This window comes from Aulonocara sp. 'chitande type north' Nkhata Bay, linkage group LG22 (assembly GCF_057382095.1).
Source record: "Aulonocara sp. 'chitande type north' Nkhata Bay isolate Kocher_YH1m ecotype deep benthic linkage group LG22, A_spYH_male_GT1.1, whole genome shotgun sequence".
In the NCBI taxonomy this organism is placed as follows: domain Eukaryota; kingdom Metazoa; phylum Chordata; class Actinopteri; order Cichliformes; family Cichlidae; genus Aulonocara; species Aulonocara sp. 'chitande type north' Nkhata Bay.
This window is the reverse complement of record NC_141364.1, coordinates 28,131,911-28,156,752: the sequence shown is the minus strand read 5'-3', so window position 1 is coordinate 28,156,752 and position 24,842 is coordinate 28,131,911. Positions and strand designations below refer to the sequence as shown.

Sequence of the window (24,842 nt, the reverse complement as noted above, 5' to 3'; positions counted from 1 at the left end):
TCTGTGTAGACCACCGGTCCTTGGGTTTTGTCTAACAGTGAGTCAGAGGAGAAAACCAGGACCAGTAGTGTGAAGGAACTTATTAACTACACTTCATGGGCTGTCGTGTTTAAACACAACACCGCATCAGTGTGTGAAATCGATGCAATAGCTCAATAGTTCAATAATCATTTCAGAGGTGTAATGATATGTAGCACATTACTATAGAGGTATTGACTGCAAGACTTTCTCCAGTATTACTCAGTAAAATGGCTGTCCAGCATTAATGTTACATAGGCTACACACAGATACTGTGTACTCTCTACCTCAGCTATTCAGGAGCACTAAAGATACTGAAGCAAGGTAAGACTGGAGCTCAGTGTGTTTAATGAATAGTGATGCAGCATTAGTATTCACCGTGTGCAGACAAACTGGCTTCTTTGTAGGCTCTCTTCCCTCTCCATTTGAATGACACAGAGAAATCAAAAGAGCACCGGAGAGGCACAGAGGCCTTTCATCTGCCACCGAGCAAAAGCAAGTGAAAGAACAGGGCAGAGAGTTAGAGGAACCAAGTCGCTGCTTCTTCTCTAGATTATCATTTTTTGCTGTGCGCCAAAAATCTTCTATGGTGTCGCGTTTGCTTTCTCACTCTAGTCATCTGCCAGACTCTGTTTGCACAAAAAAATGGAAGGTCTTCAGAGGGTGATGACATCAAGCTGAGTTCAGATTTGGAGTTTAAGTCACATACCCTCTAGAATGACTGTTTTCTAAAACTGAGTCGTTTTCAAGGGGTCACCTTACACTGATAAGTTGAAATGTTTGCCTACTGCTTTAATAATGTGTAAATTATAGAAAATTTATACCCCTTATCTAGTAAGGTGGGATTAAGAGAGAGACTGAAGACCCCCGAACATACTTCTCAGACTTCTGAGAGAGGGTAAAAGGTCTTAATGTCCAGCCTTTTATGTTTAAAATAATACAGAGTGCTATAACAGAGCTTGTCTATATGTGCTATTGCTAATAGTAAATTATCTTCATTCTTAATCTGTGATATAAAGCAAAATATAAGCCTGAATAATATGTTAAATGAGAAATTAGATGAGTAATGGAAATGTTTTTCCAAGGAGCCACTAATCTAAAAGAATGTCAGACTTTTTAAATGTACGATTTAATAAAATAAATTGTATTGAGGGTGATCAGCAAAACCAGAGTTTTAAAGAGAAGAAGAAAAATAAAGTACTCTTACACAACTGGATTAAAAGGAGATTATATAGAAATAGATGCTCATGTGAGAATGAACTGAGGATAAATCTAACCAATGATAAATTGTATGAGCTGAATGAAACAGGAAGTGAAGTATATTCATATGTGACTAAATGTTCATATGTAATGGAATTGTCTATGTTAAGAATAACATAAAATAAAAAAGAACATGTAATGAAGTGCTTTTGAGGTTTAATGTGGTTTCAACATACAATTTAAAACGTCAGATAGCTACAGAGAGGTTGATAAGGTGTGGCTAAACATCAGGTGATTAGATGCTAACACATGATTGGATGAGATGACGTCTGGCCTCACTAATGGTAACAGGTGATGTGACAGCCAGTAATAAATTAGGGAGAAAGGATGACCAGGTATAAAAGTGGTTCTCCCCTTTAACTTCTGCAAGATGAGCAGGTCAGAATTACAGCAGAGACACCAGAAGAATCAACTACGGCTCAAACTGTGAACCTGCAAACTGGTAGTTTTCTGCTTTTTTCTGCTTATTTGTGTCATGTTATATTATAGAATCAAGAGGATTTGGATTTTCTCACAGTAGGTTAATGAGATAAGCATAGTTCAGGTGATTTTAAAATTTTATATTAATTTTATAATTATTATTATTATTTGATTCAGCTGCTTAATAAAATAACCTGCAATTAATGTCTAAATTGTGAACATTCCCTTTTTAACCCTTTTGTGAAACAGTAAAAATAAAAATCCAAGGTTACTCAAGCCCTTTAAAAAGTAAGTCTTGGAAATAAGGAAGTAAGCCTGAGGTCTAAGTGCTCTAATACGGTGATATGGTACTATGAGGTCTTTAAGATTGGGCTTCATTAGATGTGGGGAATTATCTTAAATTTGATTCTGGATTCAACAGAGACCCAATGAAGAGAAGCCAATATGGGATAAACATGCCCTCTCTCTTTCTAGTCTCTGTCAGTGGTCGCTGCAGTATTCAGGATCAACTGAAGGCTTTTTTAGGGAGCTTTTAGGACAACCTGCTAATGATGAATTACAATAATCCAGTCTTGAAGTAATAAATGCATGAACAAGTTTTTTACCGTCACTCTGAGACAGGATGTTTCTAATTTTAGAGACAATGGGTAAATGCAAGAAAGCATTTCTGTATATTTGTTTAGCATGCGCATTGAAGGGCATATTCTAAAGCTATATTTTAGACAAATGCAAATGCAAAACTGACTGTTTTTGTAAATTACTTTAGATATTTATCACATTTTCTTTTTTCCCGATTGAGAAGACTTGGTAGGACAATTGTTCAAATAATTACCAAATTTCTTATACGAATTTCCTAACCAAAAGTTTAATGATGAATGGACTGGATGGATGAATACATTAGTGGATTGTTTTCTTCATATAACCATTTTACCACAAAAGACTTTAGCTACTTATAGAAATAAAAATCAAAAGATATAGTTGACATTATTAGTTGAAAAGAGAGTGCTCTGCACCGCAGTCATTGCCTTTGTTTTTGTACGCTTTCAAGCTCACTTTTCAGCCAGTCAGTATTCTTCCTACACAGCCTTATTCCTTTTGGACTATGTGCTGTCGATTTTGTCGAGCACAGCACTGAAGGATGTCTGCATAGGTTGCATACACAAAATGAGGTGAGCCACAATGAGCCACAAATACAGTACTCAAAAGTAATTCCAAATTTAAAAGTTCTTTTGAGATTGAAGTCAAAATACAATTTTGAGAATAAAGTCTTATAGGTCCTTATACTGATCACGTGTATATCTGTGCTAAAAGAGAAATTATTTCCTTGTTAATGAAACAGATTGTGGAGTACAATTTCACTAACTTCACCTGTTGGCACAACCAGGTAGTGCAACAAATACAGAATACATTATATTGCCAGTTAATTTATATTTGGTGAAATTAATGGCACTTAATCAAATAAGAATATTTGTCACCAGCAACCAATGTTCCCTCTAAGCTGCGCACGTGTGCAATTGCGCACTGTTGGCACGGTCTCTGCGCACAGAAAATCTGCGTTGCGCACACAAAAAAATTCTAACCTGAATTTAAATTAAAGTAAATATGTGCCAACACCGGTGTTTTAGCTAGCAAAGCGGCATGGCTGATGTGGAGTGAAGCCACATTAATGACAACGTGTACAACCTATGGAGATGTGAGCAGGACAGACGGAAGAAGTAACGGAAAAACTGTGGACTTTATACCAGTTTTTAAATTGTGTTGATAGGCCACGTAAAACTAGAGTTATGATTAAAAAAAATGCAATGTTTGGTTTTCTTCCTGAATATTATCGTTGTTTATATTTACTGCAGGAAGAAACGGTAAAAACGGCGTTTTATAAGGAAAACGCTTGAAAGAACTCTCTGCCTGTGAGCAAAGACGAAACCAAAGCACCCCCACCCTTTCCCATTGGTCGAAAAATGTACCATGTCGACCAATCAAAACATGGCATTTAGTTGTTAAGAAACGGGAGGACGTTTTAGGAGTGGTGCGGTGTTTTGAGATGTGAGAGATTTGCAACGTTTAGCACAAATCTTGTGTAGTTAGTGTGTAGTGTAGTCAATAGTTTTGTTGTGTGTGTCAGAACAATGAGGCGACAGTGATACATCTCCTGCTGTCAGGCCTGAAAGTATCAGGCTGTTGTTCTCCTTTATCTCATAGTGGACAGAAATAATTTTTTGGAGTGGCACAAATAATTTGTTTGGCATCAGATTTGATGCAGACCAGCTGATTGTTCTGTAAATAGTTTGAAATGTTTGTTTAAAAAAAACGCCTTGGCTGCATTTTTAGGTAAACAGCTGCAAAAAACTTTGTTGTTTGCAAAACTGAGTTACTTTTTTGAACAAGTAACTATATAATTAATTGCCCAACATTGGTCATTATATTCTGTATTTTGCAGACAGAGTTACAGGACCCTCTCCCAGACCACAGACTCATAATACAAGTCAGAGCTTTATTTTAAAAAAAAAAAAAAAGAAGAAGAAGAAAGTTGTGTTTTCAAAATTGGAGTTCAAGTTATTTTTACTTCCAATAGTGTTAACATGCTACACAGATCATGAACAAGATTTTTTTTTTTTTAATTTTCATTGTAAATGGGCTAAAGCAGTTAACTAAAAGTAGTCTACAACAGAAATGTAAATGCTGTAATTTTATTATTTTAATAAACCATGTAACTTGGATGGATTCGACGCTGGCGTGACCACAGTGCACACGTCTGCTGTCGCTCACATGGGTCCACGAGATCGCTCAGGGAGTTTGTGTGTTCACTCAGACACATGAAAAATTAGAGGGAACATTGCCAGCAACTTAATTGATATTGACTTGTAATATAACTGCTGATTTTAAGGTTCAACTGAAATAAGTGGAGAAATGATAACTAAACGTAAATCGAGAGAAAATGACTCCTGAAATAAGTAAGTTAGTAAGTTACTCTGGTGTTGTTGAAACTCCTGAAACACTTCAGCATTGATAGAGTGCCGCTCCCTCATTCCTTGTGCATGCACAGAGAACTTTAACAAGACAACAGAAAGATTAATGCGAGCCTGTTATCAAGTTACCCACAGAATGAGCATTAATTAGTAACAGCTGATATGAGCCACCACTGGTAGCATTTGCCATTTTAATCAGTGAAAGCGACGATTAGAGACAGATGAATGTGGTAAGCTGCTGTCAATGTTCCATACACTGATCTTTGATAATGATAAGTAGCAGCACTGTTTAGAGAATATATTTGCAAGCCTGAAGATCAAAACTCACCTATGCATCCCAAAAAATTTCCATAATCAAACTTCAATTACAGCTTGTATGCAGTGAAATGCTTGCAGCATAAAGCTCAGCAAGGGTAAAGGATAGTGTTTCAACACCAGCAGCCTAACTTGAATGAAATTACAACAGAGAAAGAATCAGATTTTAATCATCTTAATTTTAGACCATACTGATCCATTAAGATAAGCTAGGATCTGCCCTTACACTGGTAATTTTATACATTGCACCAATCATTCCTTGGTTACCACAGGCCAGCTCCAAGCAAAGATGCACATCAGCTGAATATATCTTGCAAGATGTTACATTTAAACCACTTTGTGTATTTAAAATTGTTTAGAAAGTAATTTTTCTACATTCTATGATTGTGCTCAGCTTGAACAAATTCAGTGGACCACAGATGCTCCCACAATCAACCACTGGTGTGGGACATTTTAATACTTTGAAAGGTTTGTGCTGGATTTTTGTTTTTCTCAATGGCAAAAGGTTCATTTCAAAGAGATGGCTTAGGCCTAAGTAACCTAAGCAAGGCTGATTAGCAACCTGAAAGACTGAAACACAAACGTCTTATGAACCAGACAAAGAAATTTTTATTGATTAAATAATTCCATTTAAATTTTCCAAAAGGCACCAACAGAATAAACAAGTTGGAGAGATCAGTCAGTTAAGTTAATCAAATTAGCAGAGGTGAGAAAGCAAAGAGCTAATGGCACTAAGTGGCCACATCTCTAATTCCAGTAATCACAACAGATGTGTTTCATTTAAAAAAAACAAAGAAAAACCAACAAAATCAAATGGTTTCTTCACTTGAGACACTTTGCTAGGTATTTTCAGCATCGACTTTAAGTTGAAGATTGTTTGTGTGTCGTTGTTGATTTGGTCGCTCCTAAAGCTCTTGCTGTCTCTGCTAGGTTTGTTTGTTTTTTGTTTTGTTTGAAACCTGGTCTTATTAGGAGGATGGATACCATCTCTGGTACTCCTACTGGAGTTGTTTATGACCATGGTGTCCTTTAAAGCACATATTAAACAAATATGTAGAACTGCTTTCTTTGATTTCCACAATATCTCTAAAATTAGAAATATCCTGTTTCAGAGTGACGCTGAAAAACTAGTTCATGCATTTATTACTTCTAGGCTGTACTATTGTAATTCATTTTTTATCAGGGTGTCCTAAAAACTCCCTGAAAAGTCTTCAGTTGATCCAAAATGCCGTAACAAAAGTACTGCCCGGTACTTCATTGGCTCCCTGTTAAATCCATAAACGAATTTCAAATCTTGCTCCTCACATATAAGGTCTTGAATAATCAGGCCCCATCTTATCTTTATGACCCTATAGTTCCATATCATCCCATTAAAAATCTCCACTCTCACATTGCGGGCTTGCTTGCAGTTCCTAGGGTATTTAAAAGCAGAATGGGAGCTTTCAGGCCCCTCTTCTGTGGAATCAACTTCCAGTTTGGAACTGGGAGATAGATGAGGCTTAAAACGTTCCTTTTCAAAAGGGTATATAGTAAGGTTGGATCAGGTCACCCTGAGTCCTCACTTATCATTAGCAATTAACAAGCTTCAGTGATTTATCTTCGTAACCTTTTGCTGCTTTCCTTTTGCTCACCAACATGTGTGATGTAAAGAAAATGGAATATGTAAAAGATGTTAATAACCCCTTCTGTACATTACCAAGCAACGCTTGGACAATAATGCTGAGGGGACTGTAATTCTGACCATGTCTGGTCTAATAAAACACCCAGTTATTAAGGTGCAGTCCCTGCCAGAGCTTTCAGATGTTTGACTGAATGTAATGAGTTGAAAACACTTCACCTTCATTTTTTATTGTTTTCATTCCCCCTGTAGATATTGACAGTAAACAATGTCACACACTGCTTAAACCTTTCAGTTGATTTTTTTGTTATTAATATATTTTAATATGCTTTTTCTTTTTAATTAATATGGAATCTTGTGTTTCTTAGCCCATGAAAAACTGTTTTCAGTTTTTTCACACAGGTCAGCCACTACAAACGTTTGGCTTATAGATTATGATGCTGAACATTAAACAAAATATGAAGTATTTAAAATGCGCTCAACCTTAAACATATGCAGCAGTAATATTAATCCGTTTAATGCTGATGGGGAACGTTTTTCTGCAGAATAGTCATTTTTACTTTTGATATTGTATGCACAATTTTCCAGTAATACAATTTTAGGAGCAGTGAGGTGTCTTCCATTGTGCTTTATTGCTTCTTCTCCTGAAAGAAAATTTCCTCCACCACTTGTCAAAGTCCACTAATAATAAATACTTTATGGTAATATAGTAGATATTTATTTAACTATAGAAGTAATAATATGCAGACAAGCAGCACAAATGTTTCAATCTGATCCAATTTATCATATTAAATTGTTAAATATTGGAGGAAGATCTCTTTGTCTGAGAAAGAAAGCTAATTCACAATGGCCTTATTGTTTGTGTGAGAAAAAAAAACTGTTGATTGGCAGTTACTCAGACCTTGGCCACCATCATCTCTAGGGTTTACAGAGAACAGTCAGAACACATCCAGGGAGTGGCAGTGCTCTGGTTGAAAATACCTTGTTGATGCCAGGGGTCAGAGGAGAATGGCCAGAGAGCTTTGAGCTGATAAGAAAGAAACAGGCACTCTAAATAACCACTCATTATAACTGAAATATGCAGAAAAGCATCTTTGAATGCACAGCCTGCACAGATGAGCAGCATATGACCACACCAGCTCTAATTCCTGTAAGCTAAGAACAAGAAACTGAGGCAACCCTTCATACAGAAGCACCAAAATTGAACAACAGAATACTGGAAAAACATTTGCTGGTCTGATAAGACTCGATTTCTGATGCAATTTTTGCATGGTAGGGTCAGAATTTGGCTCTAATAAAACATGAAAACTTGGATCCATTCTGTCTCGTATTAACAGTTCTTCTTGACAGTGGTGGTTTGATGGTATGGGGGATATTTTCTTTGCAGTACCACCTGAGCATCATTTAAATGCCACAGTCTACCTAAGTATTGTTGCCAACTTTGTCCATTCCTTCCTATGTTCATCTTCTGATGCCCGCTTGTATCAGAATGTGGCATTGCTGATCATCTCAGACTGTTTTTTCTTTTTTAAGATGAATTTGAGTTAACTGTGCTCAAATGGCCTCTACTCACCAGATCTCACGTTAATAAACGTACTATTTGTAAACTGGCATTGAGTGTGATACTCTGGTTTCCCATTTCAGTTGATTGTGCAGCTCTTATATGTTTAATCTTCTCTGAATTCTTTCTAAATGTGATTAATGCCTCCCCATCTGACGTGTGTTCTATTATGTTTTTTCACAAGATCATAAAAAGAAATTATCACTTCACTTTTTCACCTGCTGACGACTAAAAGAATGTGATGTTTGCACTAATTAAGCACGCAAAGTTTAAAAACTACACTGAACACCTGCATACAAGTGATGACTGATCTTGTTGATGTAAGCATCAAAACATGTCTATCAGGAAACCATGTATCAAAAGGTTTTATAGACTGTGAATGTAGGAAACGAGTGTTCACACTGTGTATATTTATTGGGCCTCAAGGTCTTCTTGTTGTTTCAGTTTCTGCAGTCAGACTTTCTCTGCTTTGTTGCCTTGGTGGTGCACGCTTCTCTCTTACAGCATTCAGTATTTTCTCTGCTTCACCACAAGATATGGGATAACACAACATGTTTCCTTGTAGAAAGACATAGGGGATAATATGCTGACTGCACAGCCTTGTTACTTTAAAATGATTCAGATTCACTAACATTCAAAAGATGGTAATAACAAAATCAGCTAGTGTGCACTTTTCATGAACCTTTTAGTAATTTTGCATGTGCGCATATTTAAAGGTAAGAGCATTTCTGCACATATTCTGAGACATTCAGAAAGTTGTCCCAGGCGTAGCCAGTATAAAAGATGGATGTAGCCACCCATTAGTTAGTAACTATCTGTTACGAAGCCAAGAGGTAAGTCATCATGGATCACTGATAATCCTTCTTTCTCACTTATAAATTGACCAAAATATCCTTTCGAATTCAATTTTAAACTAGTGATTGAGTAATGAATAGCATGTAATGAGGTCTTCTATACAACTGGGAGTATTTTTGAAGTCATATGAATATCCAGCTGCTGACAATTAAAAACAATGTAGGATGAAGGCATGTCCACATCGGCTTTATTTTTCAGATCCAGAAGCTGTGTCCATCTTTTATACTCCCAGGCTATGGTGGGTCACCAGACTGTTACATGTGTCAGTTTTGCAAGTCTCTCACAGATTCTTTCACATCGGTCATCTTTCATCTGGATCAGTGCAAAATCTCAGTGTATACTCACCTAATAGTGATTGTGGCAGGGGTGTGGTCTCTGACTCTGCTGCAATGGAGGGATGGTCGGGTGAGCTCACAGGGCTGCCCCGGGAGAATGAAGGGGACAGGTGAGAGGGATTACAACTAATGAACTCTGCCCTTTTTAGTGCCTGGAGTCAGGAAGGGAAGGAGCTGGAAAGATGGCTTCCCGTGGAATATATACAGTGTCGGAGCAGTGGGAAATGCTGTATTTAAACATAAAGGTACTTTATAAAGGTAAAGAGTTTAAATTAATGAAGCACAAATACAGTAAATCATTGTGATGTCAGATTCGTATGTAACTATATAACTATGCATGATTATGATGGTACAAAATGGTATAAGTGTACCAAAACCCCTGTTTCTCTATACCAGAACATGTTATGCTGTCATGTTAAAACAGAGTTTAAAAATGGCCTTGTGTTTTTATAATGCAGTTCTATTCTTACTGACCAGTGAAAGTGAGGGTTTTTTGTTTTGTTTTTTACAACAAGCTATGTTCAAATACATTCATATAGCACTTTATTCTTTGTGCTTTAAGTGCTTTGTAATCTGTCATGTATGCTTTCACATTCTAATGGTTTCATTTCAATTTGGTTTTCAGTGTCTTGCCCAGGGTCACTGTGATATGTAGACTGGGTGGACCCAGGATCTAATTCTGGAAAATACAGCAGCTGTAGCTAGCAGACACAGTGTGTGACAAACAGTTGTGTGTTTGATGATATTTGTTGAGCTGATGGAAATGTTTAATTTAAAATGACCTTCCACATTAAAGTGTTATGCTGAAGTACACTGACCGCAGTTCATGGGCATCTGCACAGAAAACACTGTTCCAAATGGTTCTGGCTCACTTTAACCCCTCTGTATAGCACAATAAAAGATTTTGTAAAATTATGTTGTTTTTCCTCTCTTAGTATGCAAATAAGTCTTGGTGATGGACACACCAATAAGATGGTCCTTTCTGCATTACCTCCACTTGTGCTCAAATCCAGTTGATTTTTGAAGGGTCAGTGACATGAAGTTAACAAGCTTGTTTTGAAAATGTAAGGAGCAGAAAGTACAGCCGTTTCTGTTAAAACATATAAGTGTTCAGAAAACATAAAAAGAACTTGTTACTGAATAGTATTTGTAGTACTTGTGCTCTATGTCTGTGAAGGTTCTCAGTCGTCCAGGTCGTCGTAGTCCAAGGAGCTTGGAAAGAAAAGCGTCTGGACTTCTTTAAGTTGCTTGAAGACGTTTCACCTCTCATCCGAGAAGAAGAGCCACCTCGACGGGACAAGACTTGGCTGTCCATCTGCATCTAAAGGGCAAAGGTCACTCTTTCGAGGATGCCAACATTCACATGACAGAAGAATAGCAGCAAGAACGAGAAGCTTTACAAGATAGAAGTCTTGACAATAGCCCTGCTTTGATGTATGGTCTGCATTAACAAAAAGACAGGAGGTGGAGGTAGCAGAGTTGAAGAGTGAACATGATTAGAAATGAACACGTTAGTGGGATAGCTCAGATTGAGTGGTTTCTTTGACTGTATGTATAGTGCTTTACAGTGCAGGGCATGGAACTGTGACAGTTGTGGCGTTATCAGAACTGAGGTCTATGTGCAGGTCAGTGTGTGCAGAAGTGCTCATATGAGTCTCGTGTGACCAGGTCACGCAACCTCTGACAGCACCAGCCTCTCTGGGAGCTTATTGTTCCACAGAGAGCTGAGGATGAAGATGCACGTCCTATGCACTGTGAGCCACTGGGATAAAGCAAGTTCATTATTGACTCGCCCTCGGCCATCGCTTCACATCTTCCCTCCCCCTCTGAGGATGGGGGAACAGTCTCATCAGTTTTGCCCTGCACTGCCACAGGCTACCCTGACTGATGTAGTATCTTCTTACCAAACGACATATTTGCCGACCTTCATAGACATTCTGTTATCCTCACCTGACATAATCAATGATTACCACACTGAATAAGACATTGTAAAATACACACACACACGCACACACAAACACACCAGCTTTTTAGCATTGGCAAACCTAGCATCTTGAAGTATGTTGCACAGACCTTTTTTCTAATGTATAGACAGAGCTTTGGGTCCATTTCCTTGTCTAATCTAATTTAATATACTGTAATGTAACATTGTGTCCAGCATAAGATGAATCTATGTTATGGATTTGGAGATAAAGCAAACTCAGATGGAATCTCCCAGTAGAGAGCAGAGCATACATCTCCAGTCACCCTCTCTCTCCGTGATCAATCTGCCAAAAAAACTGAAAACAATATTAATTAATTCATGTGGCTTCACATCCCATGGCTTTAACCTTAACAGAAAGCCAGCAGGGGGGATGAGATGGATCTTTTGTGTTTGTGTTTGCACAGCTTGCCTTCTGCAGATTCGTGATGCCAGGGTGCCAGGGTGTGCTACCCTCCAAACAGCCCCTCCTGCCGGCTCATTTGGCTCTTGGAAAACAAAATGCCATTTGATTACAGAAATGTAAAAGCTATGGACCTAACACAGCGTGAGATAAGGAAAAAAGCCAGCTCTACAAATCCTGATGAACTCATCCAAAGATGAGCTGTAAGCCACCGCCATCAGATCAGTCATGGAAATCAGCCTGGCATTATTTGTTATTGGCTTAGAGCATGCAACAGCGGCTCAATGTGTCTGCACTTTAATGTGGATATAAATAACTTATGAGTGAGAATTTGAACAGTCAGAAGGCTTGTATGAGCCTGTTGTCATCGCTGTTAGCACGAGGGTGTGACGATGAAAAAAGCAAAACAATATAAAAAATACTAAACTATGTTATTAATGTGGCTAGCTTTAGTCATTACTGCAGGTAATTCAGGTTTAAACCTTAGTCCGCTCCCTTTACATAACAAGCTGATAATCTGCCCGAGAACAGTTTCCTGTAACTATATGTGTAAAAAAGCCCCGAGATGACTCAAAACCTCAAGATAAGCAGCTCCACATATCTACAGAGCCTCCTTTTTAATTGAGTTCCACCACTTGAACACAGCCTTTCAGTGTGAGACAATGGCTCCTATAGTAATTACAGTAAACGCTGCTGCAACAATGAGTCTCGCACTGTTCTCTGAATCAGATCAGTGGTAAAAAGAAAAAAGGCAATAGCAGTGGAGGTAAATAAGGAAAAAAAACACACATTTCCAGGTTTGTGAATTGTAATCTGACATAAACAGATGCTTTGAGGAGCGCGTCATCCCCATCCTTTTGTGTGCTGCACACAATGGCAACTGTGTTTTTCATCCAACATGCATTATGCAGCTTTTCATCATTTTTAAATGCAGGGAAGGCAGATAGATTCATTTGAAAACACAAGCAGCGAATGCAATTGAACAAGGAACACAAAATAAGGACAGGCCAACCAGACAGCTCAGTGTGACCTCTGACCTGTGTTCACATTTTTTCACTGTTTCTGGAGTTCATGCACCTGCTGTGTTAGAAATCCTGTCAGTGTCCTTCCTCTCCTTTCAAGGCGCAGTGGGAGTACAGTATATTGAGCTTGGAGGGTAGCAGAGGGTCAAACAGTGAATCAGTGAAGCTTTTTTATCCACTCATTTAGAGGGAAAAAAGGAAAAACTAGATGTGACATCACATGTGAAGCGCCACATGCAGATTAAGTGTGCCGGGCCCTTGATCAATGGGATCATCAGGACTCTCCAATTAAAGAGGTGGTTTAATACTAGAGGGTCTGTTTGGTGGTAGTGATAAAAAAAAAGTCCATTAAAGTTGCTAATTAAATGATAAGCGTAAATTAAAACACAGGTCAAGAGAGTGAACTGTCTGGTGCTTTTTTGTTAGCACCAATATCTCTTGGATGCATGAGGCGGGGCTAGTGAGGGATTTTTTTCTGGTGCTGCTGGTTGGGGGAGGCGACAATCTTGTTTGTTTTTTTTTAAATCACAAATGCAAAAGTGTTTAAAAATGCCTTTTTGGACTTAAGCGTCTGCCGCACATCCATGTAGGACTCCGTGGGGGAGGGGAACTGGGGCATGAAATGAGAAGGCGGGTGTGTAAAAATGTGTTGAAGCTCAAGTTTTCTTCTTTGCAGTAATAAATCTGCATTATTATTAATTCAAGATGTAAAAACCGAATATTGTGATACAATATTAATGAGAAATTCCTATTTGTGGCTCAAGATAGCCTCCAGTCCTGGACACATTAACAGCCACTGGGTTGTGTACACAGCCAGATATGCAAAGGACACCCCCCATTCTAATTCTGTTTGCACTTGTTTTATGCGTCTTTATAGTCATGTTGTTGTCAGTTTGCATCTTATTGTGGTTGTTTATAGTCTGTGGCTTCTCTAAGTTTCTCTGTAGTTTTTTGTGTTTCTTTGTAGTCATGATTGTCATGTGAATACGGGGTGTTTCCACTCTGCTGGGCTCCACCTTCAGACGGAGACTCCAATCAGCTTCCACACCTGGTTCCAATCAAGTCACCTGCATATAAGACCAGCGTTCACGACAGACCCCTGCCAGATCTTCTGCTAACACATGTTAGTGCTAGGCCGCCAAGCCCTTGCGAGAACTCTGGATTACTGTTTTTTCTCCTCACCGTGTTTTCTTTCCTTTTTCGCCATAGGACCCATCTGCCTGCCTCCCTGCTCAGCTCCCCACTCCAAGCCTATTCTGGATCTGCTTTGGACACTCCTCACCCGGAACCCCCTGGACACTCCCTCCTCGATTGACACTTCAAATCTGCAACGCGTAAGCCCAAACCACCATAGCCTAATCCTCCAGCTGTGATTCATTGAGACTACCACTGACTACTTTCCTCCTCTCATCATAGTGACTTCACACCTCCCTCCAAGCCGCTGCCCCCTTTCTCCATTCCCCGGATCCCTCTGTGGAATCCAGCCCTCAGAGTTTCTCGTTCACAGTTTTGCCTCACAGTTTTCCGCTCATAGCTTTCACAGTTCATAGCATGCATAGGTTATAGCATTCTTAGTTTTCTGTTTTGTAACTTCGCTCAGCTCTGTAAATAAACTCTGTGCTCACGCCCGTTTTGCCTCCCTCTGTGTCTGCATTTGAGTCCACACCCACTGCCTGGCCCTCTCGGCCGTAACACATGATCACTTTGCATCTCTTTGTGATTGTTTTGAATGTCTTTGTAGTTACGCTGTCGACAGTTTACCTTCCTCTTTGGGATTTTGTAACTCATCTTACTGCACGGCATGGATGTGTCCAGTTGATGGGTGGAGCTTACACATTGCGTAACATATCCGTGATGCTAACAAGAGAATCGGTTTTTCATTCTGGAAGTGTAGGTCATAGAGGATGCCAAGATTCAGCCCGAGTTGTTCTGCTTGCGTCTGTGAAATGCACTAATAAAAACCTCTTCAAAAAGTGTGGCTATGAGGCAACAGCATATTTTATTTCATTTCCTCTTTTATACACTATTTTGAAAAGAAAACACATTGAATAAATACAAATTTAGAAAGCAACAGATTTTCACTGTATTCTCACAGCAACACATGGTTACTTTTATGGAGCTCTCTCAGGACTAGCAGAGGGATTCGTTTTTGCAGAACCCACCCTAAAGCAGACTTGAGCCACACACTGCAATGGAACACTTAAGACTGGGCATGCAGATGTTGAACCCTACCCCTTTTACAGACACAGAGAGAATGGATTGGCACACTGAGAGACGTTAAGAACATCTAGAAACACCCGAGGGAAGGAAAAGAAATATCTATATACACAAAGAATAAATAAAGAGAAATTAGGTCCAACACAACTTCACTGTACAGATATGTCCACTGGATGTGACCAACCTCTTTCCAGCTCAGCCTCACGTAACCCTTTGACCATCAGCCCCACCCACGATAAATTCAAATATAATATAGTACAACATGGGATGTTCACCAACAGCAGATTGCACCATTTACAATGTTACAAACAAACACAAAATATCATCCAGTGCCTGGCCTATCAGTGTTCAGCGTTCATAGTAAGGCAGGATACAGCAGAGATCTTTGTATCCAGTCAGTGAGTTGTACAACAGGTAGTCCGGCTTGCGTTGACAGTGGTTTTATAAAGTAAACTCCACTCCTGTAGTGTTCAACATTTTGGCAGATGTAAAGTGGCAAAAAAAAGAGTACGGGTTGGATCAGAGCGCAGAGGAAAAGCCAAGAAGGGTGTCAGTAGTATATTACAAATTTTCCCGGGAACTTTCTCTATCAGCCTTTATGGCCGATGTTTCATCCAGGCGTTGCGAACGAGAAAAACAGAGCTGCTTACACGGACTAAGGAGGCAGGAGCAAAGATCCAAGATGCAGGGTCCAGGATCTGGACCGTCTACTTGAGGATTGACGAGATGAAAGGGATAGATGCTATCTGACTTCCAAACAGTCCAGGTACTCCTGGGCCAGGTCATAGCAGAACCGGTACTGTTCCTGGAAACAAAACAGAGGCTTGTTTTTTCATATCATGATTATTAAATATTGTTATGCAATTAAAGTGGTTACATCTAGACTATTTTCTTGCACTGAATGAGATAAACAGTGCTTGGCCATGTCAAACATACAGTAATGTGATAACTCAATAACGTGTTATTCTTATCATATTTCTCTGTAAACATACTGTTTGAAAAGTTATTTTACAAACAAATTAGCTGAAACAAGTTGGGAATGTATGCATTTCCAATCAACTCAGACTACGTTCAACTTGAGACAGGCACGTGCATGAGTAGACAAAGTAAGTCATCATCAATGACACTGTGATTTACCACAGTAACATGTAAATAAAAACCAGACTGGCCAATATAATCCAGTGATCATGAAAAACAGGAGAGATTTTAATCAGTTTGGTCCACTCTGTCATCATTAAAGAGAGAATAAAATTTTGATATAAAATATACATATTTTTATACTGTTTTTAGTTATCATTTAGGGTTAGGGTTGAATTTTGAATTGAAAGCTATGATCCAATAGGAACAACATGTAGGCGACGGAAACAGAAGATAAAAATCAGGAGAAACAGATCAGACAAAGTTTATTTATAAATCTGTGGTTTTAGTTACCAGAGTGAACCTGCCACAAAGACATTTTTAAATTCAAACGCGTTTATGTTTTTTCTTTATAATTCTTCAGTAGAAATCTAAAGTACTGATGGTAATGTAGTAACCTAATGTTTTTCTTTCTTTTCCAATACGAAATGTCATTATTTCTTCCCTCACTGGTTAAAAATGCTTTTAGCCCCAACCCCCCACCGATGCCCATCAACAGGTTTTCTTTATAGAGTCTGTTACCCCGGTAACAGAGAGAGTTTAAGTGAACTCTTTCCAGAACAGAAAAGTAGGAGTTTCCCCTCATCTCAGGGTTAACAAAATCAGAGCTATTAGCTAAACCTTCCTAGAATAGTCCCAAAGTCTCCTCCTTGTTGCTTACCATTGTCTCCACCATGTTTGGCTTAGAGTTGCGCAGCGTTTTGGCAGCAAAGAACACATCCACAATGCTGTGGTGTCGAATCATTTCCAGGATCATGGTGCAAGCACAGAAAGTACCGCTTCGACCGCCGCCATTCCTACTCCAGAAGGAATGAACAAAGACACACACAGAAAATAGAAGCATAAAGACATGAGTGACCTAATAAAGATGTGGTAGAGCAGCTCACACAGCCTCTCAGAGGGGGAGCTACAGAGTGAAATGTCACAGTTTGACTGACCGCAGATCAAGCATGCTGCCAGAAAAAGGCCAGCCGGCAGTCATGCAAGATGAATATCTGAGTAAAGTTCTCATTAAAATACAGGAGCTGGGATTTAATCAGATATTAAATGTCTTACACATAGCCTGATCTCCAGAGAACAAAGGCCCTGACATGAGGATAGGGGACAGTAATTATGCGGCGCTGCTGCCATATTTATTGGATAATATTTCTTCAGCAAAACTGAAATTTAACTGTTAAGAAAAGAACTTTCTGTAACCATTTAAAGAAAAAGTAGCAAGGCGAACAATGTGAATGTAAGCTGTCATTACTCGCAGTACGGACTACTTAAGGTCAAACATTCAGAAATTGAGCCTTCAACAGAGTCTGAAAGAGACTGAGAACCTCAGCCTTTTAGACATGAAAACTTAGACCTGCTGTACTCATAATGCGAATGCTTGAATCCAGTAAATACTTTAAAAGTGCATAGACAAATAAATGAAGTAAAATTTCCTTTTGCATGATGCAAATTACATGCACAGCACTGTGAAAAAGTGTTCACCCTCTCCCTAATTTATTTCATTTAATTTTTGTAAATTTTTTGTAATAAAACAAATGCAATATTAGATTTAAATTAAAAAAAATTAATTTAAAAAGAATTACTCCCTGTTTGTGACAATGAGTCTTTCACATTGCAAGTGATCCAGGTCCTAAAGCAGGTACTCACATGGTGCCTTTATTTAGCGCTTTGCTAGTCATTGTACATATATTCAGAGCGTACTGTGTACTCTACATCCATGGCCAATTTAAAATTAGTTAACCTAACATGCGTATCTTTGGACTATGGGAGGAAGCTAAAGCACCTGCATGGTGAACATACAAACTTCACACAGCAGGCGTTTTAACCAGGAACTGTGGTGCTGTGATGCAACCTTCACTATCTTTCTACCCAGTGCTGGTACAAAGCAAACAACCCCAAGTGCTTATTGTAGCAATGATAGCTAAATTAAAGAAACAGAATGGATGGTGCAGGTGTATGTAAGCAGACTCACAGGCAATGAACAATGGTGCGTCCTTCCCCACACTCCCTCTGCCAGTTGTGAACCTGAGCCAAAAGGCTAAGGAAGGCTTTCTTGGAGTCGGGCACATCACGGTATGGAGACCAGCGCAGGAACTGGAAGTGACGCACAACAAGCTGGCCCTCCTGAAGCTGCACAGGAGAGAAGCAGAAAAAGGAAAAAGCTTCATCATGCATGCTTCACACACTACAAACCCATTCAGAAACATATGTGCTTATCAGCCAGAGGCAATTCTGTCAGCTCTCAGACCTGTTCTGCTTCTGTACTTTTCTATTAGGAGGTTGTTAAAAACACATCAAACTCAGTTATCAACAAAAATGTAAACATAGTTTAGAAGCCATCAGATTTCATATATTCAATACATTCCTACCAAGCAGCACTAACCAAATCTTTTGAATTTAAAGTTACATTTGCACCTAAATAAAATATGCAAACGTTTTTGGTTTTAATTATCTCTGAGGCTGTTAGTAAAATCACAAACGGTCACTTGATCCATTAATATAAAAATATTGATTGGTGCAGCTTTAAAAGCATATTTTATTAGCGTATTTGATGGCTACTTGAATGTTTGACCTCACCAAAGCCCAGGCTATGTCCAAAAATACAGTTTCAACATTTCAGGGTCAAAGGTGTGTTTAACTGAAATTGTACACAACCTTTTTTTAAAAATTAAAGAAAATGTAGAGGATACTAAAACATTGCTTTATAGTGTTTTTAGTGAAGAAGAACTCCATAAGGAACCTTTAATTTTAAGGAATGCAAGAAGTAACGATGCCTCTGTTGTGAGGTAGAAGCGCATCACAAATAAGATCATGTTTGGTAACATGTAGGACCTGTGCTATCTACTGGACAATAGAATACCTTCTTAGGACAGAGTTTAATGGTGTCTTGCTCTGGTGTTTCTGTCTTCTCCGGATCCTGTGGAGCGCATGTGGGAACAGTTTCTGACATGATGTTAAGATAATTGAGGGGCCGAGTGGGATACTGAAGTAACAGGGGAGGTTAACACTACTGTGAGCTAAAGACAAGAGACACATCTGCTTCTGAAAGCACCTACAGAGGATTGTTGAGGATCTACTGAGGTCAAAGGATAGGAGGTGCAACTGCTGCTACAGGTCATGCTAAGCTACTCAGACAACACTCATGCACATGAGCAAACACAAAGACTCACTACTGGTAACACAAATATTTCATTCATACTCAAATGTTGGATATGGTCAAAATAAAAATAAAAAACTTTTTTAAAGTAATATTTGATATTGTATAATTGCTCAAATAAAACAAAAACTGCTTATTAAATAGGTCTCAGGACCACATGCAGCAAATTACTCCGACCGCTGAGAAGAACAAAATCAAGCTGGGACCTAGGTCACCGTTCAGAATTATTATATGTGTGTCAGGCTTCAGTTATCCTCTTGAAAATAAATGAATTGATTGGGTTCCAGGAACTACAGCTGCAAAAAAAGTTGTCTGCTGAGGTAGGGCTGGATCAAGTGTTTTTGTCCATGTTCAATGTTAAAGTAAAAACATGTCATTTGATAAGAAAATTAGATGTTTAAACAGCAATTTTAGAAATTAAGTCTGTCAAAATGACATATCAAGGGAACCGAGAGACATGCAGGGTTTACACTTGGATCTTAATGTTTCTGATTCTGTACAGGAAAGAAAACGGAGGGAAAGCAATTAAACCCATTCATTAAGTCAAGTCAGAGAAAATAGTTTGGACACTGGGGAGAAGTTAAATAGTTTGGAATTGTAGGAACCAGCAGTATCTCTCCATTCTGTTGCTGCCTTGTCATGGTAATTCATGACATACAAAATAACAGAAACATATTTGAAATCTCAAACCCAAAAACCTTTAGAGATTTATGTAAGGCCTGCCTGATGCCACTCAGTTGTGTGCATGTAGAAATACAGGGCTTATAGGAAAGGTGGGCTGCCTGAGTGGAAATTCTAAGTCTTTCTCAAGATAATAAAATGCAGGTTTTTTACTCTAATGATCGACACATATACCTAATCTAACCTAATATATCTATAAGTCTTGATTCTATAATGTAGTGACTGAAGAAAACCACTGGCATTTAGCCTCATTGTGGACTTCTAGAAGAACCAAAACAGGAGGACAGTTGTTGATTTGCAATATCAGGTATATATCTGTAGCTTTCCCCGTGTTTCTCTGTTACCTCCACCTGCATCTCATTCTCACTCTGTTTGTCACTCCCAGTGTATGTAAACTCTAGTCCTGTGTTCCACTTTGTAAACTCATCCGTTGTATATTCCTTACTCAGGGCCCTATTCCAAGAAGTAGGTTTAACTAACAGCTCCAAGCTTGGTGACCCCAAATGAGGAGAACTTTGAATTTTCTGTTCCTGAAAGAGAGTTAAGCTTAGTGGAGTACATGCTGTGAACCCTGTACTAGTGATTTCAACATGCCCAGAGTATGTTTCTTTATCTGGATTCACTTAACATAACACTGGTGTTTATTAGGATAAGTGGTCACACAAACCTGGTGACCAGCTCACTATGTTAACCCAGGGTTCCCCCTATGCTTAGCTATCCCAGACTGTGTGAATGGCATCGCTCTAAAAGCTCTACAGCTGTGGAAAACCTACCACAAAGCCTCTACAACAGTTGTCCACATCCAAACTCATGACTTAAAATATCATTAATCAGAGACCCTCAAAAAAGACTTGTGGGCCTTCTATGGCCACTTGAAAGCAGCGTATCATCTGTTTGCTGACACCCCCCTATTAGTGTTGTGAAGTTCAGCTGTCTGTGTGAGTTTCACATCTGGCTTAAGGGCTTCTGCAGGAATAATGACATCCCCTTTGTGGACAACTTCACATCATTCCTCAACCTACGTGAACCTTTTAAAGCAAAATGATCTTCACCCAAATGACGGGGATTCAAGTATTCTGACCACAAATATTGATCTAAGCCTTCACTTGTGACTTCTACAGCATGACGGTGGAAGACTCCTGCTAACCCCTGCTCCATTACAGGTACAGTTATTTTCTTACCATTAATATTAGATAGATTTTCACCAGATAAATTGCACATCTGCTGTTCTACCACTACAACACCAAGTTTTTAGGTCTCAAGGTCAGCCACTTCAACTTCACCAATGCCTGTGATTATAAGGCACAGATGGAAAAACCCACACTGACCATATTTCTACAGCCAGGTTTAATAATCTTACTGTACCATGTAAGTGTCAGCCACTGAAGCTCGTCTCTCCTGCAGTTATCGGTTTTTGTAAAAATAGATATCTTAACTAGTAAATCATTTGTTTATAATGGGTTTGTGGCCTGCAGTATCTGTTTCAGTTGGTTTAAACCAGGGCCCTGCTGGTTTCAGGGAATTTTAGTCACCCAACTACAAATTCTTGAATTCTTGATTCTGAGACTGTCAGGCAAACTAATGCTCTTGTAAACTAAGAGCATTAGTTTACAAGAATAATTTAAACTGTATTTAATTTTACTCATGATTCATTTCACACTTGCCAAGTCACTGCTTTTCAAAATTCAGTGTGAATATCCATTTTGCCTTATTGTTATCTACCAAACTCTTAAATCTGGTAATATTTCTGAATTAATTCTCTAATCTGCTTGCATCTGTTGCTGTTAAATTTAAGAAAAATATATTTTGTTAGGTGTGATTAATTTACACATTGATGATCCCTGTAACTGCACTGCCAGAGATTTTCTCAATATTTGTTGAGCTAGTTAATAGGTATGCCCTCGTTGTCATCTGTTGTGATTTTATTTTGAAAGGATGCTTCCTGTTATGCTGCAGAGTGCACGTGAGAGTTCAATAATAAAAACTAAGTGTTGTTCCGGTGAAAAGCCGATGCCCCACGTGTGATTATTCCTCCGTCTAGACAATATAAGTATCTTCAATATTCATGCAGATTCCGCTGGAAGACCCGTCTCTGCTAACAGGTTATGGGCCCAGGAAAACATTGAAGCTACGCCAGGGGAAAGTTTACCACCAGAAAAGTCGCAAAGTACAGCGTGTTCGGTGAGGGCTAGCGTGCTAAGTTAGCACCATGAATAAGCGTGCTGGTGAACCCAGTGGCCGATGGGCAAGGTTGGTTTTTGACGGAGATGAGAAGAATTATGAACTGTGGGAGACAAAATTTTTGGGACATCTTAGATTACAAGGTCTAAAAGACACAATATTGAAAAGTGATGACGACGATGAGGACGACGAAGATAAGAATGCCCAGGCCTATGCAGAGTTAATACAGTTCCTGGATGATAAGAGTTTATCGCTCGTGATGAGAGAAGCTGCCGATGATGGACGCGAGGCACTGAAAATTTTAAGAGACTATTATGCAGGAAAAGGTAAACCAAGAATTATCAGCCTTTATACCGAACTGACTTCTCTGAAGAAAGCAAGCAGTGAGAGCGTCACGGAGTACATCATACGCGCAGAGACATTTATTACAGCCCTGAGAAATGCTGGAGAGACACTTAGTGATGGTCTGCTTGTAGCGATGGTGTTAAAAGGTTTACCAGAAACATTTAAACCTTTTTCCGTTCACATTACGCAAAGTGAATCAGAAATCAAGTTTGCGGAATTTAAAACGAAACTCCGCAGCTATGAGGACACTGAGAAAATGCGCTTAATGGAACAAGAGGATAACATCATGAAGGCGAGAGTGCAACCCAGCGTGAGACCCGCAGCAGCTGCTAATGACCACAGGAGAGACATGTCAGACATAGTCTGTTTTAAGTGTGGCCAACGGGGACACAAGGCCAGAGCATGCCGCTACAGACAGTGGTGCGGTCACTGTAGGAGCAACACCCATCGAGAGTCGACTTGCAGGAGACGACAACGGAATGATGAAGCACGCATAGCCTCGGAGGAGGGCGACAACGCAGAGAGCGACGACACCTATGTCTTCCGGATGAGCGATGACTACGCGGCACCTCAACAGCCACAAGACATCAGGACCAAAGGCCTAATGGTGGATACTGGCGCAACATCACACATCCTGAATGATAAAACAGCGTTCAAGAAATTTAATGACGACTTCCAGCCGGGAACGCACTGTGTGGAATTAGCTGATGGCACCAGGTGTAAAGGAGTGGCTGAAGGCAGAGGAGATGCAGAGGTGTGCTTGATTAACAGCAGAGGGAGACAGTGTAAAACAACACTGAAAGACGCCCTATGCATTCCCTCATTTCCACAGAATATCTTCTCTGTGAGAGCGGCCACCACGAACGGAGCCACTATCATCTTTAAGAAAGGAAGGAACGTCCTTCAACACAGAGACGGTACAAAGTTTCACATCCATGAGCACAACAGACTTTATTACCTTGAGACTGTAAGTGAGTACGATGATAAGTGTAATAATTGTTTTGATGTGCAGACATGGCATGAAATTTTGGGACATTGCAATCATAGTGACATTCTGAAGCTACAAAATGTGGTTGAAGGTATGAAAATCAAAGGGAAAACTGACAAAGAAAGTTTGAACTGTGAGGTGTGTATTCAGGGAAAATTTGTCCAGACTAGGAATAGAAACCCTGACAGGAGAGCTGAGAAACCTCTCGAGCTGGTACATACGGATCTAGCAGGGCCGATAGATCCAGAATCACGAGATGGACACAGATATGCATTATTGTTTACCGATGACTTTTCCGGTGCAGTATTTGTATATTTTCTCAAAAACAAAAGTGAAACAATGCAAGCAACTGAAATCTTTTTGGCCGATACAGCCCCACTCGGGAAGGTAAAGTGTATCAGGTCAGACAACGGCACAGAGTTCATGGCAAAGAGTTACCAGGTATTGTTAAACAAACATGGAATAAGACATGAAACTTCAGCCCCATATTCCCCTCACCAGAATGGTACAGCGGAACGTGGCTGGAGAACACTTTTTGATATGGGGAGGTGCATGCTTATTGAGAGTGCCATACCAAAGGAATTATGGACGTATGCAGTTCAAACAGCGGCTATCGTGAGAAACAGATGCTTTAACAACCGGACAGGGCAGACACCTTACTTTTTGCTGACTGGGCGGAAGCCCAATCTATCCAGAATGCGAAAGTTTGGGTGTGAGTGTTATGCTTACAAGCAAAACAAGGGTAAGCTGGATTCTAAGTGTACAAAAGGGATTTTTGTAGGCTACGACAAAAACAGTCCAGCATACAAGGTTTATTTCCCAGACAGCGCCAAAGTGCAAAAGTTTAGGCTGGTTAAGTTTGTAACCAAACACAATGAGGAAAAGCAAACACAAACTGATACGACATCTGAGGATGAAGACATACAGGTGAGGGAGAGACCAAACGTGAACAGGGAAAGCCCCAGTACCAGTTCACAGGAACCAGATACTGACAACCAACCAGAAGTGAACAGTCAGATGCCACTTAGTGATGAGACTGAAAACTCCAGAAGGTATCCTTCTAGAACAAGAAAGAAACCAGATTATCTAAATGAATATGAGTCAGGAGAAGACATTGATGATCAAGTGCTGACTAACATAGACTACTGTTACAGACTGATAAGTAACTCACCCGTGACATTCAGTGAAGCTGCAAGGTCACCCAACTCTAGAGAGTGGAAAGCAGCTATGGATGAAGAAATGCAATCCTTAAAAGAGAACAACACCTTTACCCTAACAATCTTACCTGAGGGAAAGAAAGCAGTGGGGGGTAGATGGGTATATGTGAAGAAAAACAGTGGTGATGGATCAGAAAAATATAAAGCACGGTACGTAGCTAAAGGTTA

The 24,842-nt window shown here is 39.5% G+C and overlaps 1 protein-coding gene and 2 long non-coding RNA genes across 6 annotated transcripts in view; 2 read left to right on the top strand and 1 right to left on the bottom strand.

Annotated features, from left to right (window-relative positions):
* Positions 1-1,605: 1,605 nt before the first annotated feature.
* On the top strand, positions 1,606-10,362 carry LOC147304386 (uncharacterized). Its single transcript, XR_015127025.1, has 3 exons — positions 1,606-1,720; positions 9,498-9,606; positions 9,974-10,362. It is a non-coding gene; the product is annotated as an uncharacterized LOC147304386 (long non-coding RNA).
* A 1,841-nt stretch (positions 10,363-12,203) lies between these two features.
* On the top strand, positions 12,204-14,510 carry LOC147304385 (uncharacterized). Its single transcript, XR_015126890.1, has 3 exons — positions 12,204-13,877; positions 13,964-14,088; positions 14,171-14,510. It is a non-coding gene; the product is annotated as an uncharacterized LOC147304385 (long non-coding RNA).
* Positions 14,511-14,741: 231 nt separating this feature from the next.
* Positions 14,742-24,842, bottom strand: part of LOC147304384 (receptor-type tyrosine-protein phosphatase U-like) — a 273,746-nt gene continuing 263,645 nt past the window's right edge. For all 4 annotated transcript variants that reach the window (XM_086279852.1, XM_086279853.1, XM_086279854.1 and 1 more), the window contains 3 exons: positions 18,078-18,235; positions 16,770-16,905; positions 14,742-15,776 (listed from right to left, as the gene is read on the bottom strand). In XM_086279852.1, the coding sequence (XP_086135978.1) occupies positions 15,714-15,776; positions 16,770-16,905; positions 18,078-18,235 (357 nt within the window). In that variant the 3' untranslated portion in view covers positions 14,742-15,713. The remainder of the gene's footprint in view (positions 15,777-16,769; positions 16,906-18,077; positions 18,236-24,842) is intronic.